Source organism: Misgurnus anguillicaudatus, chromosome 17 (genome assembly GCF_027580225.2).
Source record: "Misgurnus anguillicaudatus chromosome 17, ASM2758022v2, whole genome shotgun sequence".
Taxonomy (NCBI): domain Eukaryota; kingdom Metazoa; phylum Chordata; class Actinopteri; order Cypriniformes; family Cobitidae; genus Misgurnus; species Misgurnus anguillicaudatus.
The window spans coordinates 34,408,418-34,429,713 of record NC_073353.2 but is presented as its reverse complement, the minus strand read 5'-3'; the positions used below and the strand labels follow the sequence as shown (position 1 = coordinate 34,429,713).

Sequence of the window (21,296 nt, the reverse complement as noted above, 5' to 3'; positions counted from 1 at the left end):
TTATGTTTTCTATAGTAGATGAAGGAAACATTCATGCGTTATGGATGTGTCAAAGAAATATTGGGGAGTCAACATACTTTGTAGGAATTCTATCAATTAAAATGCACAAACCAAAAGCATTAAAGGGATAGTTCACCGAAAAATGAAAACTAGTCATCAAAGTAGTCCATGCGACATCAGTGGGCCAGCCAGAACGTGTTGAAGCATCGAAAACACACCTTGGTCCAAAAATTATTACTTTATTCAGCAATGTCTTCTCTAACGCGTCTGATGTGAAGCGCATGTGCGAGACTAAAGTCACGTGACTGCAGTGACGCAGATGACGTGTTATCCTCAGACATGTTTGTGAAGGTTTTTTTTCAAACTTACAGCGTGCGTCTCCCTCAGACTGTAAACGAGGCCCGGGCGCACAAAAAAAAAACAGCTGGGGTGCACCAGATAACACGTCAGCCGCGTCACTGCATTCACGTGACCTTAGTCTCGCGCAAGCGAGAAGAGAAGACAATGCTGAATAAAGTCATAATTTTTGTTATTTTTGGACCAAAATGTATTTTTGATGCTTCAACACATTCTAACTGACCAACTGATGTCACATGGACTACTTTGATGATGTTTTTATTACCTTTCTGGACATGGACAGTATACCGTACGTAGATTTTCAATGAAGGGTCAACAAGCTCTCTGACTAAATATAAAACGTCTTAAACTGTGCTCCGAAGGTCTTACGAGTTTGGAACGACATGAGGGTGAGTCATTAATGAAATTATTTTTATTTTTGGGTGAACTATCCCTTTAATGCCCAACAAATAGAGAAGAGATTGCTCTTCAAAGTATTTTTTTTGTATGCGCATTTATGAGGAAGAATCAGCGTTATGGATGTGACAGTTATAAAATATGTGTACATAAAAATGCTTTTAAAACTTTAATAGAGACATTGCGGGTATTTAAACCACCAAATATTTACATCTTAGATTTGAGTATGGTTAAAAACTTTTGAAACTTTACTTTCCAGAATAAGGTTGACATTTTCATGGAATTGCCCATATGTAACTACCAAAATAACATTTAATTGGCCAAATGTATTCATTTATACTTTTAACATATTTCTTATAGTCAAGTCTGTGAGTTTTTCTTGTCACAATAATCCTGTAAAGCGGTGAGTGCACTTTATGTGGCTAGGTTAATCTCTTATGTGGCTAGTCCTCGTCTCTGTGTTTTATGTTGTGTAGTGTCTGTGTAGCACCATGGCCCTGGAGAAACATCTACAAATTTCATTATCTACTGCAATGCTATGTATGGTTGAAATGACCATAAAGCTATAATTGACTTGACTTGATTTTGGGATTATTTCTAAGTTTCTCTATGTCTCAACAGAACGAAGGGAGCCGATTGAAGAGGCTGTCCAAAGAAAGAAAGTAGCAGTGAGAGAAGTAGCTCCAACTAAAGGTACAAATTGAAAAAAAAATGTCTGGTTGTTTTTAAGCTACTTGTTGACAAACACACTTCCATTAGGTTCAGTTTAAATTGAATATGTTTGTAAATGTGTATGTTTGTGTAAACTTTAATATCTTTAACTGTATGGTGTTCGTTGTTTTTTATGTTGTGTACTGTTGTGTACGTTTCTTGATATTTTAAATAATTTGAAAAAAATATGTGAAAATGCAAAACAGTTTAATTTGCATTTTAAATGTTGCTTGCACTGTCAGAAAAAATGGCCACATTTGTACCTAAAGAGATCATTATATTACCAAAAAGGTACATATTGGTACCAAAAATAGCTTATTAGAACTTCAAAGATACATATTTGTATCTCAAAGGTACCAAATGTATACTTAACTGAACCTAATGGTACATATTAGGACATATTTTTAAAGAGTACTGCCCGAGTAACAGCTGGGGTACACATTTTGACTATTTTTTCTTACAATGTGTGCAATAACATTGTTTTATATTTTGTATAAATTCTTAATGAATGAATGTATGGATACTGTACTTTATAATATGTATGTTTCTTGGTTTGTCTATGTGTAAATGTCATTTTCTTGATATTTTCACAAGGTTGATGTCTAAGTTGAAGCTAGTAGTTCTGTCAAATTAATGAGTAACTGTTCTCCTCAAAGATTTCGATGAAGGTGAGGCGAAACCATCTCCACCAGCAGAGAAAAAACCTCGGGAAGGTATTGAGTTCTCTGTCCCTTGTGCTTTTTTGTTGTCTTTGAGCACCAATAATGTCTTTACTTTTTATGCCGTCTTTTGTGTCAACTTTCTGTACTGCCATATAGGTATGTTTTGTCCGAATTAATAATCTTCTAACTGATTTGTCATGACAATTTTCCAAAAAGGAAAAATGCCTGTGGAGGAAATTGCTACTGCAGTCACAGTACCAGAGCCAAGAGAACGTCCCACACCCAAAGGTATTGTGCAGAAAACTGTTGTACAAAGACTTTGTATGAAATAATTGTTTTCTTACACTTTAATGTGTGCATAGATATATTATGTTTACATGTATATGTGTTTGTGTGTGCTGTATATACTGTGTATGTTCAGTTCCAGTGTGATCGACTCCTATTGTGAATTTGTCTAGTGAATGTAGATATTTTGTTTAAATGTTTGTTTTCTGCTGGAACTGGATTGTCTGTCTGTAATACGATCAACTTATGTAGACATTTAATAATGTCTTTTCTTCACCTGTTATGTTTTAAAGGGTGCTAGTTCTTATTTGTCCATTTTGTCTTAATATTTCTGTCGTACCTTCAGTTTTTCTGTTTCAAATTGTTTTTATCAGTAATGCCCGGACTCTTCCGAAACGTTGCGAGTGAACTAATGCTCTTCTTCATTAGATAAAGTAGTGACTGAAACAGCTGCTCCTGAAGCTAAACCTAAAGCTGTACCAGTACCTGAGGCTAAGCCTGAACTTAAGCCTACACCTGTGGAGAAAGTTGAATTACCTCCAGGCAAAGGTACCTTTCATCGCTTTTTCTTATCGTTGTATGGTTTGTCTTGTTACCTTGTTCAAAAGCTTTTTATTTGTTTGTATTTGTTGTTGCAATTGTCTAGCTTCCATTAGGGAGCACATTGTATGTTCGGTGTTTTCTTTAATATGTTTTGTCACACAAAAAACAAGCTGTAAACAATGCAATGAATGTTCTTTAAAGTTCTTGTGGAGGAAAAGAAACCAGAACCCAAAAAGATAGAACCACCTAAACCAGTACCACCTAAACCTGAAAAAATCATTGAAGCTCCAAAGGAACCACCCAAAAAGAAAGGTAGACACTCACTTTTATCCGTTTTATGTCGTATGTTTGTATGAATAAGCCACCCTCTTATGGGAAAAAGCATGACCTTACCAGTGGCTTAAATTTATGCAAATGTCTTTCTCTTGCTATATTATTAGGTTTTGGATATGCTTATTAGTTTGTCTTGCTACCTTGTTCAAAAGCTTTTCAATTGTTTGTATTTGTTGTTGCAATTGTCTAGCTTCCATTAGGAAGCACATTGTATGTTTTGTGCTTTCTTTAATATGTTGTCACAAAAACAAGCTGTAAACAATGCAATGAATGTTCTTTGAAGTTCTTGTGGAGGAAAAGAAACCAGAACCCAAAAAGCTAGAAACACCTAAACCAGAACCACCTAAACCAGTACCAACTAAACCTGAACAAATAATTGAAGCGCCAAAGGAACCACCCCCAAAGAAAGGTAGACGCTCACTTTTATCTGTTTTATGTTGTGTGTTTGTATGAATAAGCCACACTCTTATGGGAAAAAGCATGACCTTACCAGTGGCTTTAATTTATGTAAATGTCTTTCTCTTGCAATATTATCAGGTTTTTGCATAAGCCTGTATCTTATGTTTGTATGTCTTGATATATCTGTGGTTTGTCTTGCTAACTTGTTCAAAAGCTTTTCGTTTGTTTGTATTTGTTGATTAGCTTCCATTAGGAAGCACATTGTATGTTTAGTGTTTTCTTTAATATGTTGTCACAAAAAACAAGCTGTAAACAATGCAATGAATGTTCTTTAAAGTTCTTGTGGAGGAAAAGAAACCAGAACCCAAAAAGATAGAACCACCTAAACCAGTACCACCTAAACCTGAACAAATCATTGAAGCTCCAAAGGAACCACCCAAAAAGAAAGGTAGATGCTCACTGTTATCCGTTTTATGTCGTATGTTTGTATGAATAAGCCACCCTCTTATGGGAAAAGCATGACCTTACCAGTGGCTTAAATTTATGCAAATGTCTTTCTCTTGCGATATTATTAGGTTTTGCACAAGTCTGTATCTTATGTTTGTATGTCATGATATATATGTGGTTTGTCTTGCTACCTTATTCAAAAGCTTTTCGTTTGTTTGTATTTGTTGCTGCAAATGTCTAGCTTCCATTAGGAAGCAGATTGTATGGTTTTGTGCTTTCTTTAATATGCTGTCACAAAAAACAAGCTGTAAACAATGCAATGAATGTTCTTTAAAGTTCTTGTGGAGGAAAAGAAACCAGAACCCAAAAAGATAGAGCCACCTAAACCAGAACCACCTAAACCAGCACCACCTAAACCTGAACAAATCATTGAAGCTCCAAAGGAACCACCCCCAAAGAAAGGTAGACGCTCACTTTTATCTGTTTTAGGTTGTGTGTTTGTATGAATAAGCCACCCTCTTATGCGAAAAAGCATGACCTTACAGTGGCTTTAATTTATGCAAATGTCTTTCTCTTGCGATATTATTAGGTTTTTGCATATGCTTATTAGCGATGTATCTTATGTTTGTATGTCATGATATATATGTGGTTTGTCTTGCTACCTTGTTCAAAAGCTTTTAATTTGTTTGTATTTGTTGTTGCAATTGTCTAGCTTCCATTAGGAAGCACATTGTATGTTCGGTGTTTTCTTAAATATGTTATCTCAAAAAACAAGTGGTAAACAATGCAATGAATGTTCTTTGAAGTTCTTGTGGAGGAAAAGAAACCAGAACCCAAAAAGATAGAACCACCTAAACCAGTACCACCTAAACCTGAACAAATCACTGAAGCTCCAAAGGAACCACCCCCAAAGAAAGGTAGATGCTTACTTTTATCTGTTTTAGGTTGTGTGTTTGTATGAATAAGCCACACTCTTATGCGAAAAAGCATGACCTTACCAGTGGCATTAATTTATGCAAATGTCTTTTTCTTGCGATATTATTTGGGTTTTGCATATGCTTATTAGCAAAAATCTTTTCATTTGTTTGTATTTGTTGTTGCAATTGTCTAGCTTCCATTAGGAAGCACATTGTTCTTTGTTTTCTTTAATATGTTGTCAAAAAAACTGTAAGCTGTAAAGCTATAAACAATGCAATGAATGTTCTTTGAAGTTCTTGTGGAGGACAAGAAACCAGAACCCAAAAAGATAGAACCACCTAAACCAGTACCACTTAAACCAGTACCACCTAAACCTGAACAAATCATTAAAGCTCCAAAGGAACCACCCCCAAAGAAAGGTAGACGCTCACTTTTATCTGTTTTATGTTGTGTGTTTGTATGAAGCCACACTCTTATGGGAAAAGCATGATCTTACAGTGGCTTTAATTTATTTAAATGTCTTTCTCTTGCGATATTAATAGCTTTTTGCATATGCTAATTAGCTTTGTATCTTATGTCTGTATGTCATGATGTATATGCAATGTAAAGGCTTGTCTTATATCTTAAATACTTTCATACCTTCATATGAAGTCTTTCACACATCTTATCTCATTCTTAAACCAGTGCGATTTAAAGCATTGTTCTTAACTTTAATATTCTTTCTAAGTACAAGAACCTTTCAAGAAGCCAGAGGTCCCTTCAGTAGTGGCTGCACAGAGAGAAGATTTGACAGAAGAGATCATTCATAAAAAAACAGCTGTTGTTGTTAGTAAATTGGAAAAAAGAGAGACCCTCTCAAAAGAAGAGATAATTCTCGCCCCGGAGATAGCTGTTCCTAAAAAGGAAGAAATTATTATTTCAATTCTTAAGACAGAGGAAGTGTCACAGAAAATATTGATTTCTGAGCCAAAACCAGAGAGAAAAGAAGAGATCATTGTGCCTCAAAAGAAAGAGGTTCTCCCTCCTAAAAAAGAAGAGATCATTGTACCTCAAAAGAAAGAGGTTCTTCCTCCTAAAAAAGAAGAGATCATTGTACCTCAAAAGAAAGAGGTTCTTCCTCCTAAAAAAGAAGAGATCATTGTGCCTCAAAAGAAAGAGGTTCTTCCTCCTAAAAAAGAAGAGATCATTGTGCCTCAAAAGAAAGAGGTTCTTCCTCCTAAAAAAGAAGAGATCATTGTGCCTCAAAAGAAAGAGGTTCTTCCTCCTAAAAAAGAAGATATCTTTGTACCTCAAAAGAAAGAGGTTCTTCCTCCTAAAAAAGAAGAGATCATTGTACCTCAAAAGAAAGAGGTTCTTCCTCCTAAAAAAGAAGAGATCATACTGCCACAAAAGAAAGAGGTTCCCCCGGTTAAAGGTACACTGATATTCTTTTCTTTTAGTTCCTTTAAACTTGTACTGTTTTATTGTCCTAAAATGCTTTTGAGTGTGCTTGTATATGTTTGAATAATCTTGTGTGTCACATTTCTTGTTTCAATCTTTTTATTTTACTAACGTCTTCACACTCGCTAGAGTGACCTCTTGATCTTATAGATGTGAATTTTCTCTTAAATATTTCTTAAAACCGTGCTAACAGACAATGAAATGCTCTCTTAAGTTGTGTTGGATTCTACACTGATTGAGTCTGAGAAAGAAGAATTACAAAGACAGCTGGATACGACTCTTATAGTGTCAAAGGAACACGAGAAACCTGAAGGTACATCAAAATCAAGCATCTTTTCCCAGTCTTTCTCTTTTGCACCTTTTCTTCTTATCTTGCGAAGTTTAGTGAGTACAGCTATCTTTAATGTTTTGCAAGTTTCAACAGATTGCCATGGAGTGTGATAAGCCTCTTAAATTTTATAAGAATTAAACAAACATTATGAACTCTTTGTTTCATCTATTTGGGACTTTCTCTGTAATCATTAATATTATTATTGATGTCTGTGGACTAATGGATTAAAAGTTTGAATTGAGGGAGCTTAAAAATACTCATTCAGTTTCTTTTGTAGAAAATTCTTGACTTTTAGTTCGTTTTTCTTTTAAAGAACTTGGAGTTGTTCCACCTGAGACCGTATTCATTGCCCCACCTTTATCTCTTATAGAAGATTCTTTTTACACAAATAGAAACGTTTCTTAAAAAGAGACCTAGGAACAGAACTTCATTCCATTTGTCTCACCATTTGTTTTGAAGCATTGATCTAAACTTTAATATTCTTTCAAAGTACAAGAACCTTCCAAGAAACCAGAGGTCCCTTCAGTATTGGCTGCACAGAGAAAAGATTTGTTTGAAGAAATAAATCAGAAGAAACCAGCTGCTGTTGTTAGTAAATTTGAAGAAATTTCACTCAAGAGGAAGCCGACTGTCAGTACTTTACAAGAAGATGCTGTGCCTCTGAAGAAAGAGATGACTTACACACAAACTATAGAGGAGAAAAAAGAAAGTATACCTACAAGACTGGAAGTGACTTCTATTCCTGATAAAGAAGATGTTTCCATTACAATTCTTAAAACAGAAGAACGTGTGTCCAAGAGGAAAACTGTGATATCTGAGCCAAAACCAGAGAGAAAAGAAGAAGTGATACCTGTTGCTAAAAAAGCTGAGGTTATTGTGAGTCAAAAGAAAGAGATTCTTATTCCACCTAAAAGGGACGAAGAAGTTGTACCTCAAAAGAAAAAGATTCTTACTCCCAAAAAAGAAGAGATCATTGCGCCCCAAAAGAAAGAGGTTCTTCCCCCTAAAAAAGAAGAGATTATTGTGCCTCAAAAGAAAGATGTTCTTCCTCTTAAAAAAGAAGAGATCCTTGCGCCTCAAAAGAAAGAGGTTCTTCCTCTTAAAAAAGAAGAGATCCTTGCGCCTCAAAAGAAAGAGGTTCTTCCCCCTAAAAAAGAAGAAGAAATTGTGCCCCAAAAGAAAGAGGTTCTTCCTCCTAAAAAAGAGGAGGTCATAGTGCCTCAAAAGAAAGAGGTTCTTCCTCCTAAAAAAGAAGAGATTATTGTGCCTCAAAAGAAAGAGGTTCTTCCTCCTAAAAAAGAAGAGATCATTGCGCCTCAAAAGAAAGAGGTTCTTCCTCCTAAAAAAGAGGAGGTCATAGTGCCTCAAAAGAAAGAGGTTCTTCCTCCTAAAAAAGAGGAGGTCATAGTGCCTCAAAAGAAAGAGGTTCTTCCTCCTAAAAAAGAAGAGATTATTGTGCCTCAAAAGAAAGAGGTTCTTCCTCCTAAAAAAGATGAAGAAATTGTGCCCCAAAAGAAAGAGGTTCTTCCTCCTAAAAAAGAAGAGATCATTGTGCCTCAAAAGAAAGATGTACTTCCTCTTAAAAAAGAAGAGATCCTTGCACCTCAAAAGAAAGAGGTTTTTCCTCCTAAAAAAGAAGAGATTATTGTGCCTCAAAAGAAAGAGGTTCTTCCTCCTAAAAAAGAAGAGATCATGGTGCCTCAAAAGAAAGAGGTTCTTCCTCCTAAAAAAGAGGAGGTCATAGTGCCTCAAAAGAAAGAAACTCCTCTTCCTTCTAAAAAAGAAGAAATTATACAACAAAAGAAAGAGGTGGCTCCTACAAAAGGTACAATGAAAGTCATTGCCCGTGTTTTCCTCTTTTAAATCTTGCGTTCTTTAAATTGTGTTTTCTTGAACTTCTTTGATTTATTAATATCTTGGGTTTGTGTGGTATATGTGTTGGGTCTTACAGTATATGTTTCACTAACACCCTGTTCTGTTCAAACTAGAAGACAAACTAGTTCTTGAATGATCTACTTTACTAACTTCTTACTACTCGCTAGAGTGATCTCTTGTTCAAATAGTGGTGAATTTATCTAAAACTGTGCTGATAGAAAATGAAATCTTTCTCAAGTTGTGTTGGATTTTACTGATTGAGTCTGCGAAAGAAGAGTTACAAAGACAGCTGAATACTGGACAACTCTTACGGTGACAAAGAAACATGAGAAGTCTGAATGCACATCAAAATCAAACATCATTCTCTTTCTTTTTTTGCCTTCTTTTCTTATTTTTCCATCTACCAATCCTCGCATTTTTCTTTGTATCTCATTGCCATTACTGAGCACATCAATCTTTAATCGTATTCAAGTGCCTGAAACCAAGCCTCAAGTGGTACAAACTGGAAAAATACCAAAGTTCACTGACAGTTTAGAGTTGAAGCAGCCTAATTAAGTTATATATTAAAAAATGCCTTTTCAAAATTAATACATTTCATTAATGGCTCTTAAAGAGAGTAAATGGTATCTTGAATTAAGAACTACACATTAAGCCCATTAAGTCTATCTAACCAGACTTATTTATCTTCCTCACAAAAATATTATATTTTTTATTTCTCATTTTCTTGGATATGTAGAAGAATTAACACGCAAGAAAGGAACCAAGTTCTTCAATCAAGAGTCCACTATAGCTGGAACTAATAAAGAGGATTTTTTTAGATCAAAAAACTGAATCACAGAAAAAATTCTGTATAATTTTGAAAATTGCCGGTTCACAAATGTCAAAAAGTGAAACATTTTCTGGTGAAGAGCCTTCTAAAGCACATGCAATGACAGGTTAAATAATACAATTTATTAAGAGATATTATAATTTACGAGAAGATATTCTGTAGTGATTAGAGTAAAATGTGGAAGTCGGTCAAACCTCGAATCCCAACATTAGAAAAAAAATAAATGATCTTTTTTCCAACAAGGATTTTTTTATTCTTGAAACAAAATATTGGAAGACGTTTGTGGATGTCCCTTTCTTTGAATCTTTTTATTTTTTTTTACAAAGCAAGAAAACTACAGATGGATCTTACAAACATCTTACATCTAAAACCAACATTTTTAATCTCTGACCAACTGTTGTCTCACCATTACTCTTATTAACCATAGACTTAAACCATAAACTTTGACTAACATTTGCACAAACATGAATGTTCTGTATTGTCTGTAAGTCATACATATTATCCATTCAATATATTTAACCCTCTTAATCAATGTATTTATTATTATGTGTCTGTAATATGTTCTTTGTCTTAATTATGTACTTCAGGAATTAGATATCTTGATCTTCTGAAAGTAATGACCTACGTTTGCAGTTTATAACGTACAAATTTATTTTAATGTAAAGTGGCAGAACCAGCAGAACCTAAGAAGAAACCTTTGCCTGAGAAGACACCAGAGCCTCTGAAAAAAGTTCCTCCCGCAGAAGGTACAGAGTACTTATGGGGATATTAACATCAACAATCTCTTTATATGTCAAACTAAACTTTATGTGGTTTTGTTTGTGGTGTTTTTTCATGTGGTGGTTCTTTTTGGTTTGTTTGTTAAAGCCGTATATATTAAGTCAAACGTTATATGTATTTCATATCTTTTTTGTTAGTTTCTGAATTCTTTTGTTTATAAACATGTCTATAATTTTTACAGTGGCAAAGAAACCATCTCTAGAGCCTGCTGCAGTGCCTAAGGAAAAGGCAATTTCCCCATTAGAAGGTACTTTATTTGTATATGTTTTGTCTTACATTGATACTTGTTTGTTTGCACAACCTTAACCTAATTAGAGGGCCCTAATACAATGTGTATTTGCTGTCATGTTGGTCTGTTTGATTTGTGTTTGGTATGTGTCTTTACTTGTTGTTTTGTATGATGGTCCAAATAATGACTCTGTTTCTTTGCTCTTACAACAATGGTCTAAATGGAAGTCTCACACTTATGTTGTTCTGTTGTCATGTTTGTTTTATTTATGTCTGCTGTGTGTTTTATGTGTTTTGTGTTTTTATGACTGTTTCTTTACTGTTACAACAATGGTCTAAATGGAAGGTTCACACTTAATGAACCACACTTACGTTGTACCACAAATTAAAAAAGTTATTGTTAAAGATATTATTTTTTAAGTTAAAGTGGCAGGTGAGCATTTATGTGTGTGCACTTTTTCATTTTGTCACATTGTTGTATGCCATTAAGTCTTTTTGGAGTGCTTGCATGTCCTGTCAAGTTTTTATGTGTGTTGTTGGGTGTTTGATTCGTAAATTAATTCTTAATTCAGTGTTTATTCCACAACAAACATCAGTATTATATATCTTTTCAAGTGTTACTTGAAAATCTAAAATATGAGACTAAAATCACAAGAATAATCTGATGTCATTGAAAATGTTTTGCATATATTATACCATAAATAACCAATTTGTCATACCTATGTTTTGTATTATGTTATTATGTATATATTATTATCGTTTTATGTATCGTATGTCATCCATGTAAAGTCAGTCCACTGTATGTGTCTATTTATTGACCTCCACAGAGGTTTATGTTTCAATTCTTGCATTACATTGTGTTATCTTTAGTGTCTTTAAATGTGAATTCTGACATCAAGAAATGCTCTATTTTAAGCTAAAGAGCGTGATAAGAAACCTGAGGATAAACTCAAGCCCAGGGAAGAGAAGATAATTCCAACAAAAGGTATTTTAGTCATAAGTCTACATTCTTGTCATGGGATGGTAATTCATTTTCTTAATAGACTAGATTATAATTCTCATCCGATCTTCGAAATTTCCTTTGAAGTACCTACTCCCAAGGAGGCTGAGAAAGCACCTCCCGCTCCAAAGAAAGAGCCAGTACCACCAGCGGAAGGTACTGACACAGAGATCCATCAACAATCTCTTACTTTTTATCTTACATTAATCTTTTGAAAATTAACCTTTATTTAAATCAAAATTCATATTAATCCAAGGTAGGTCACAATTTGCTTCTTAATGTAAAAACTTTTGCAATTATGCAAACTGTCTGTCATGTTGTGTCTTGTTTGCGCTATTGATAAACAGTCTGTATATGTGCATATGGTATGTATGAGCCATAAAGTAATCCATACAACATCTTTCTGCATAATAAAATAAGTTGAACACATTCTAAAAGTTGTTTGATTGTAACTTTGTGACCACATATTTTAATCAGATGGTGAAAAGGAACCAGTTACTGCACCTGGAGTAAAGAAAGGTAAGAATATTTTAATCTGTTACCATTTCCCACAGGTGGTCGGTGGTTTTTAGATGAGAGGTTCCCTTCAATTTAATTTTTGATTTAAAGTGAAGTTCTGAATTGTGTTATGTGTATTGAAATATGTTGCAAGTTTACGTGTATTGAAATATGTTGTACAGTACGTTGTCAGTCTCTTCCTTGTCTGTTTTTTGTCAGTGGTGTTCTTTAGCCCTGTCTTTTATGTTTTATATGTTATGTTTTATGTCATGTCAAAGTTTGATGTATTAGGAGACCAAAGGATTTGTTTGCAGTGCTATGCGTGTTTCTTTTGTACGCTTTGTAATGTCATACGTTTTCAAATCTAAAGGCAAAGTTCTTAGAGTGAAGCAAGAAGAGGAAAAGACTGAAATGCCAGTCTTGAAGAAAACTACAAGAGTATACAAAGAAAAGGAGAAGGACCAAGAAATGGTAAAGCTGAGAAAAGTGGTCAAAACACAAGAAGAGGAGCATGAAGAAAGCAAGATAGTGTATGCTGAGGCTAAAACTCAGGTTGTAATAACTGAAAGTTATGAGGCTGAAATACATCTTGAGACTTATGAAACTAGCAAGAAGGTTGATAAAAAGGCACCTGCGGTTGACCAAAAGAAGCCAGTAGAACCTGATCAAGAACCACAGCTTATAAAACCAGAAAGCGAAGTAGATGATAAAGCAAAGAAGAAGATTGCAGCAAAGGTTCCTAAAAAAGAAACTCCTGAGGAGCCTGGCCTAGCGCTGAAAAAGGTTAAGAAGTTACCACTAGACACTAAAGAAGAAGAAAGTGTTAAATTAAAACCATTTGAGAAACCTGTAAAACCACCACCTGAAGCAGAGAAGGACACCAAAAAAGACGAAAAAGAAAGAGAACCCATATCTTTTGAAAGAAGTAGGGAACCAATTGCATTTAAGGATGGTGAGCGACCTAAAAAGATTGATAAGCCAAGAGAAGCTGATGCCCCTACGAAAAGAGAAGAGCCATACATTCCTGACAAAAAGGAACCAGATGAAGTTACAGTAAAGCCTGTAGGCAGACCTCCAAAAGATGAAGTCGACACTGATCCGAAAAAGAAGTTGTTTAAAGGAAAGAAAATTCCCCCTCAAACTCAGGAGCCTGAGACAGTCCAGTTGAAGCCATTTGCGAAAAAACCTTCAACTGGGTCACCACAAGAAAAGGAGGTTCCAAAGCCAAAAGAGACAAAACCAATAGAGTTGACTCCACTTAGTAAAACACCAAAAGAGGAAATTGAAAAAGAACCAAGTATCAAGAAGATACCAGTTAAAGAACCTGCAGAAGATGGTGAGATGCTTCCTAAGAAGGTTACACCTGTAAAAAAGGAAATTACACCAAAGGAGGATGAGAAGAAGCCCATAGTCCTTAAAAAGGGTGTTTTACCTAAAGAGGCAGAGAAAAAAGAAGAAATTATTCTAAAACCAGTAAAGAAAGAAGAGCCTGAGAAGAAAGAACTTGCAAAGAAAGATTTAGAGCCGAAAAAAGTCCCTTCACCCAAGGTTGAGAAAATAAAACCCATAGAGAAAAAGCCAAGCGAGGATTTGGCAAAGAAGCCAAAAATTATTTCTCCCAAAGAGTCAATTGAGGCTGTTACTTTGAAGAAAGTGCCTAAAAAGGTTTCACCTCCAGAAGTGAAACCTAAAGAATCTCCTAAAGCTGTAGAGTTAAGAAAATTGCCAACTCCGGCTCAACCTGAGCAAGACGTATTTGAAGAAGCAGAGGATGAGGGTAAGGTTGAACCTGAAGATGAGGATGATACATGGAGATGGGAGGTTGCTTCTCGAGAAAGTTACGGCTCAGAAGGCTCAGAAGATAGATATGTGGAGGAAGGGGCACTTGAAACTCCTGGGATGCCAGGGAGTAGACGAGGTGAGAGGTTGGCTATGAACTACATCAGTGAATGCCTCACTTCCTGTGGTATGGAATTCAGCTCCCTGTTGTTTTTTACCCCAGATAATTTCCATTTCCACATCCATGTCCATCTTCATACAATTTCTAAATCTTGTCTGCCGCCTCCTTGATCTTCAATCTTCAATGTGTGGCATGTGTGTTGTATATTCATGTCTTTTCATCTTGTTTGTAGTTTATGTGTGTCTTCATTGAACATCGGAATATAACCATTTGTGGGAAAGAGAGGGTAGTCATTGCATTGGGATCATAATTTGCCATCTAACTTCCCATTAATAGGAAGCATGATTTTATAAACTTCATGAACCATTCCCTTTGATAATATTTTTCTTTGTGTCTAAGTGTTTTTCATTATTGCACACTGTTAATAAACTTAAAATTGCACTTTTCATGGCCATGAATTGGAAATAATTGATTTGGTTTGTTTAGATGAAAAACCTACGGAGGAAGTTGGGAAAGGCAGAGGCTTGAAACGTATGTTTTGGTTTTCACTACTAAAAGTATAATTACAATTTATATAAAATCTTGGCTGTTCTGAATGTTTTTTTGTAAATAGCTTTGTCCGTACAATGTGTACCTGTACTTATTTAATTTTTCCTCGAAACTTTTTCTTGGATAACAGCAAAAAAGACTCCTTCTCCCGGTGAAGCTGGAAGGGGTAGAGGACTGAAAATTGGAAAAGGAGGTGAAAAACCTCCAGCAGAAGCACCAGTGGGATTCCAGCTCAAACCAGTCCCCTTAAAATTTGTGAAGGAAGTAAAAGATATTGTGGTGGAGGAGGCCGAGTCAATCGGATCCTCAGCTGTATTTGAATGTCAAGTCTCTCCATCTACGGCTATCACCACTTGGATGAAAGATGGAAGCAATCTAAGGGAGAGTCCAAAACACAAATTTACCTCTGATGGGAAAGACCGCAAACTCCAAATCATTGATGTACAGCTGTCTGATACTGGAGAGTACACATGTGTTGCAAAGCTTGGCAACAAAGAGAAGACCTCTACTGCTAAACTTATTGTTAAAGGTAATGTACTAAATATAGATGACAATTCACTGCCGTAAAAAGTAAAAGAGACTACTGGTCTACAAGAAAAAAATATCTGAACCTAGCAATAAATGTATAAGAATGTTTTCAAATAATGTTACCTTGTTTTTGTATTTAATAGAGTTACCTGTGAGATTCACAAAGAATCTGGAGGAGGAAATAACTGTGATTAAGGGGCAGCCAATGTATCTGACCTGTGAGTTAAGCAAGGACAGGGATGTTGTCTGGAAGAAGGATGGAAATGAGCTCAAGGAGGTCGATGGCAAGGTTGCAATAAATGTTATCGGGCTGACGCGTGCCGTTACAGTCCAGAATTCAAATGATGACGATGCTGGTGTTTACGTTTGCGAGTGCGAGAACATTAGGACACAAGTCACTGTCAAGATCATCGGTATGCAAATGGGTTTACAATTTCTAATAATTATGTATCAAACAACTAAACTAAAACTTAACATTCTTCATTTGCAGAAGTGATCAGAGATTGGTTGACGAGACCTTTGAGGGATCAGCATGTGAAGCCGAAGGCCACAGCTACATTCAAGGGAGAACTGTTCAAGGACACTCCCAACTGGAAGTGGTATAAGGGTGATGAAGAAATCCCAATGGCACCTACAGATAAGTTTGAGGTCAAGAAGGATGGAAAAGAGGTCACTCTTACAATCAAGAATGCTCAACCCGATGATATCGGAGAGTACGCCATAGAAGTTGAAGGTCGCAGATATGCAGCAAAACTCACTCTTGGAGGTATGTTAGGCAGTCTTATACAGGTACCTTTGGTTCTTTAATGTACAAGGCTGCTTTTTATTCCATTAAACACTCATTTTCTGTCAATAATATAGAGCGTGAAGCAGAAATCTTGAAGCCACTTGTTAGTATTGAGGTGGTTGAGAAAGAGGTGGCCAATTTTGACACGGAAATTTCTGAAGATGACGTGGTTGGAGAATGGAAACTTAGAGGACAGGTTCTGACAAGATCACCGGTAAGATCATACGTAGCAGCAAAATGTGAATTTTTCACATAGTTTTTCCTATAGATAAACTTATTATTGTATATATTTTTCTTCTGCAGACATGCGATATCAGAGCAGAGGGAAATAAAAGATTCCTTACATTGAAAAATGTTCAACTTGACCAAGCCGGTGAAGTCTCTTACCAAGCTTTGAACGCCATCACAACTGTAATGCTGACAGTCAAAGGTATGTCCATAATGAGCATTAGCTATATGTCGAAACAAATATGCTAAGGAAGGTGAAAATAACTTTTTTATGATAAATTTTATTCAAACTCTTAGAAATTGAAATGGACTTCACAGTCCCATTGAGGGATGTTACTGTGCCTGAAAAGAAACAGGCGAAATTTGAGTGCACTATCACAAAAGATGTGCCCAAAGTGATGTGGTCGAGAGGATCTCATATTATAACACCCGACCAAAAATATGATATCATAGATGATGGAAAGAAACATATGTTGGTCATAAACCACTGTGAATTTGATGATGAGGGAGATTACACTATTGAGGTGTTGTGTAAAAAATCAACAGCCAAACTAACAGTTGAGGGTAAGTCAAGCAATTTCTCAGTCACATACATGTATGTGTCAACTTACATATTCATGTTGTCCACTATGTTACTAAGATAAATTGGTTTTGCAATGGACTAACACAATATAGGTATTCGGCTGAAGATCATCTCGCCAATATCGGATCAAACGGTTAAAGAAGGTACAACGGCTCGGTTTGAGCTTGAGCTCTCTCATGAAAACATACCAGTGACGTGGTACAAAAATGAAACGAAACTGCATCCGAGCAGAACTATACTTGCTCATGTGGATGGAAAGAAACATATTTTAGAAATCAAGGATGTCACTCTAGATGACACTTGCCTAATAAAAGCAGAGGCTAAAGGAATACCAACAACAGCAAACCTAACGGTGCTAGGTAACTTTATAGCTTTCTTTTTGTCTTATGGGGTGGACAAAAGTTTACTTTACATTTAGTCTAATTTACCTGGTTGGTAAATGGGCGTTTAATTCCACAAATTAAAAGGCAGGTTTTCTAGTTCTTGAACTGTTTTTAATAACCAATTTATGTTAATACAGAGGGAGACGCATACTTCACAGTTAAACTGCAAGATTACACCGCAGTGGAGAAAGATGACATCACGCTTGACTGCGAGCTGAGCAAAGACGTTCCCGTAAAGTGGTTTTACAATGAAACCGAAATTAAAGCCTCCAAAAAGGTTACCATGAAAGTTGATGGCAAGCGAAGAATCCATAACATTAAGAAAGTTGACGACAAAGACAAAGGCCAGTATGCTTGTGACTGTGGGACAGATAAAACGGCGGCCACCATTGCCATTGAAGGTATGCATATGATCAAAAAGTAATGATTTATGCATTACAACACATTGTGTGTTCATCAACGATGCTTTCTTGCAGCTCGTGACATCAAAGTTGTGCGACCTATGTATGGCGTTGAGCTCTTTGATGGTGAGACTGCTCGTTTTGAGGTGGAACTGTCAGAGGATGATGTCCATGGCCAGTGGAAGCTGAAGGGAGAAGTCCTTTTCCCATCACCTGTAAGGCTACTGAAAATTTTAGAAACTCATTTACTGTGTTAACTACATGATTACATTCTCCGTTTTTGTCTTTATTGCAACACAGGATGTTGAAATTATTGAGGACGGTGCTAAGCACACCTTAATTTTGTACAATTGCAAAATACCTCAAACTGGAGAGGTTACATTCCAGGGTGCTAATGCAAAATGTGCTGCCAATCTAAAAGTGAAAGGTACTTTCTGGCATCTTACTAGTGTTTAAATCTAAACTACTGAACATTTCATAAGTAGTTTTTAATGTCATTTTTATTTCACAGAGCTTCCAATCACCTTCATAACACCTCTGACTGATGTGCATGTATATGAGAAGGATGAGGCAAAGTTCGAGTGTGAGGTCTCAAGACAGCCAAAGACTTTCCGTTGGTTGAAAGGATCTCAGGAGCTTACAAGTGATGATAAATTTGAGATACTTCAAGAGGGAAAAAGATATACCTTGTTGATTAAGTCTGCAGCTTATGAAGATGAGGCTAAGTACATGTTTGAAGCTGAAGACAAGAGGACATCTGCCAAACTTGTTATCCAAGGTAACATAAAAATTCTTGATAAAATTATGGATTCTTTTCTATTGTACTTTTTCTGATTTGCGTTTATTGGTTCCCTCAGGCATCCGCCTTGAGTTTATCAGACCTATCAAAGATGTCACCGTAAAAGAACGCGAGACAGCTGAGTTTAGAATTGAACTCTCCCATGAGAAGGTTCAGGTCACCTGGTACAAGAACGATGTGCGTCTGCATCCAAGCAAAGTGGTGCACTTGTCCGAAGATGGCAAGATCCATACACTGTCCTTCAAAGAGGTCTACATCGATGACACTTCTCTTATTAAAGCTGAGGCTATTGGGAAGACCTGTGAGGCAATGCTTACTGTTCTTGGTAAGTTTTCAGAGTTTTCACAGACACTGCATATACAACTGGGGCGTCATGTGCCAGTTTTCTAATGTCGCGGGCACAGGGGCACAGCTCACAGAAATGTGAGCGTTGTCACGGGAAACAGACATTAAAAGAAATATTATAGAGTATTCACAGTCTGATCTTTGGTGACACTCCCGACGCGTTATATTTCTAATAATCTGAGCCTCCTTGCTTTTTAGTGATTACGGGAAGCGAGCGGAGTCGCAGAATGGTGAATTCACATGTCACGCGTGCATGTCTCGAATGACTAGAATGTAGGCGCAGCTTTAACGCGCGAGTAATGGAAGCGTCCAACCACGGTCGTGACGCGCACGTGGTCCGACGCACTAGTTTTTTTCCAGGCGGGCACATTGCATCTAGTTAAAAACATGTGTGCACAAACATTTCAGACATTAAAGCTAAATATGTGATAGAACCAAGCGACGATTGCGTTTTGCCAATCGGTTCTCTGACGCGAAATGTGAACCGCACTACCTAATAAATGTGTTGACAAACTTTTATGTCAAATACCTTATATCAATGAATTCAACCAATCAGAAGAATATTGGCAGAAGTTACATCTGAAATGGCATTTATGTTTATTTACTGTTCTGTTTAATGCTGCTCAACTGTGCCATTTAATGCATTTGCACTACAATTGTGTAATTTTATATACATAAAGTAGGCTATATTAAACAATAACAAAATTACAGAAAACAACTGTTACATGATTGATTGATTTTATGTTGACCACTGCAAAAACAATAATGTTGTAATCTCATGTGTACACTTTTCGTTTATTTTCAAATTTAATTTTAATTTCAAATTTAAACATCTTTAAAAATATGTTTCTATAAAATTATTAGAGGACTGCATTTACGCACTAAATTTGACCTCATATGTGAGCATTTGTGGCTGTAAACCAGTGGCGGCTCGTAACTGCTCATTCGAGGGGCACAAATTCAAAATATGTGTTCGGAGTGTCATGTGTGTTGCTTATGTTTTCAAAATATGTGTTTGTTGCATCATGTGAAGCATGTGTGTCATGTGTTTTGTCAAAATAAGTGCCTGCTGCACATGCAACAAAACCGTTTATGATAAAAAGACGCTCATGTTCACAAAATACACGCAAAGACACTCCCTTAACAGTAAACTCTGATTACACATGAGATTATGCGAGTATCTGGCAAATGCGAGGGTCTCTTTTATCATAAACCCTTTAGACGCTTCTGCAGCAGGCACTTATTTTGACAAGACACGTGATGCACATAGGATCTCTCGACGCGCAGAACACATATTTTGAAATTACAAACCACAAACATGACGGGCTACATGTTGTGATGAACTTTGAATCGCTGTTGCATCTGCAGCGTCTGCAGCCTGAATGATCAAGACCCTATAAAAGTGGCGAAAATCTCTGAAAAGGGATAATTATGCAGAACAGAATCGATAATATTTTGCCTATTAAACAGATTAAAAGACAAGTAACAGATTAATAGATGCTTCTTTGATTTGGAGGTTGCATGGGCATGACAGCTCTATATACAACAATGATAAATCATAGGCAAGGCAAGTTTATCTATATAGCATACTTCAAAGTTCAAAGTGCTTTACAAAGAAATTAGGGCTGTCAAAAGATTAATCGCGATTAATCGCATACAAAATAAAAGTTTTTTTTTGCATAATATATGTGTTTGAACTGTGTGTAATTATTTTGTATATATAAATACTCACACATGCATGCATGTATTTAAGAAACATTAACATGTATGTATTTTTTATGTATGTATTTTTAAAGATTTTATATTAAATTTAAATTAAAAAATATATACATAAATCATTTTTTTTCAAAAATGTATACATGTATGTGTGCATTTATATAAACATAATAATGCATATATTATGCGAACACAAACATTTATTTTGCATGCGATTAATCGCGAATGACAGCCCTAAAAGAAATAAATCATTTAAAAAAGAAAAAAATATAGATAATAAACAGTAAAAATAATTTAAAAAAATAAGGATAAATACAGCATTAAACAATTAAAAGGAAATAATTTTGATTTAATAAAAAAATGACTGGGATAAAACTGCACTAAGTTTGAAGCAGCACAGGGCTTGTATTAAATGCAGATCATAGCCTAAACATATTTTTCTTTCATATTTTAACCAACAGAGGGAGAGCCTTACTTCACCAAAAAGTTGCAGGACTACACTGCCGTTGAGAGGGATGAGGTGGTCCTGACATGTGAATTGAGCAAATCTGCTGCTGAGGTGAAATGGTTCAAAGACGGCAAGGAGATCACTCCCTCTAAGAACATCCTTATCAAAGCTGATGGAAAGAAACGCATCCTGACTGTCAGGAGGGCCGAAAAGGGCAATATTGGGGAATATGTGTGTGACTGTGGCTCAGACAAAACAGCAGCCAAGCTTAATATCGAAGGTATGTATCTCCTCTTCTTTGAGGTGAGAATGCCTTTTAATCAATTATTTTGTCTATATACAGTACTTTGCAAAAGTCTTAGGTCACCACCACCAGACTTGTTGTTTTAGAAGTTTAAATGTCCATCCATATTTATTTTTCAATCTATTTTATTAAGATACACACAGAACATACAGGAAATGTACAAAAAAAAAAATTTCAGGACTAAATGTTTTCTTTAGGAATCGTCTGTGTTTAGTGTGACCTCTCTTGGCACTAAACACATCTTGAGCGTGTTTGAGCAGAATGAAGTAAAAAAAACAAATTTCTTTAAAGAT

The 21,296-nt window shown here is 35.9% G+C and overlaps 1 protein-coding gene across 1 annotated transcript in view; it reads left to right on the top strand.

The window, feature by feature from the left end:
- ttn.2 (titin, tandem duplicate 2) overlaps positions 1 to 21,296 on the top strand; it is a 172,590-nt gene that overhangs the window by 64,614 nt on the left and 86,680 nt on the right. The window contains 33 exon segments of the mRNA XM_073854795.1: positions 1,375 to 1,446; positions 2,121 to 2,177; positions 2,343 to 2,414; positions 2,841 to 2,960; positions 3,156 to 3,266; positions 3,571 to 3,696; positions 4,024 to 4,134; positions 4,470 to 4,595; positions 4,940 to 5,050; positions 5,345 to 5,470; positions 5,779 to 6,465; positions 6,706 to 6,804; positions 7,313 to 8,647; positions 10,192 to 10,272; positions 10,488 to 10,553; positions 11,451 to 11,519; positions 11,622 to 11,690; positions 12,012 to 12,053; positions 12,403 to 13,950; positions 14,419 to 14,463; positions 14,612 to 15,010; positions 15,153 to 15,422; positions 15,500 to 15,775; positions 15,871 to 16,010; positions 16,100 to 16,226; positions 16,322 to 16,588; positions 16,700 to 16,966; positions 17,128 to 17,391; positions 17,467 to 17,606; positions 17,692 to 17,818; positions 17,903 to 18,169; positions 18,249 to 18,515; positions 20,713 to 20,979. Coding sequence (XP_073710896.1) covers positions 1,375 to 1,446; positions 2,121 to 2,177; positions 2,343 to 2,414; positions 2,841 to 2,960; positions 3,156 to 3,266; positions 3,571 to 3,696; positions 4,024 to 4,134; positions 4,470 to 4,595; positions 4,940 to 5,050; positions 5,345 to 5,470; positions 5,779 to 6,465; positions 6,706 to 6,804; positions 7,313 to 8,647; positions 10,192 to 10,272; positions 10,488 to 10,553; positions 11,451 to 11,519; positions 11,622 to 11,690; positions 12,012 to 12,053; positions 12,403 to 13,950; positions 14,419 to 14,463; positions 14,612 to 15,010; positions 15,153 to 15,422; positions 15,500 to 15,775; positions 15,871 to 16,010; positions 16,100 to 16,226; positions 16,322 to 16,588; positions 16,700 to 16,966; positions 17,128 to 17,391; positions 17,467 to 17,606; positions 17,692 to 17,818; positions 17,903 to 18,169; positions 18,249 to 18,515; positions 20,713 to 20,979 — 8,151 coding nt within the window.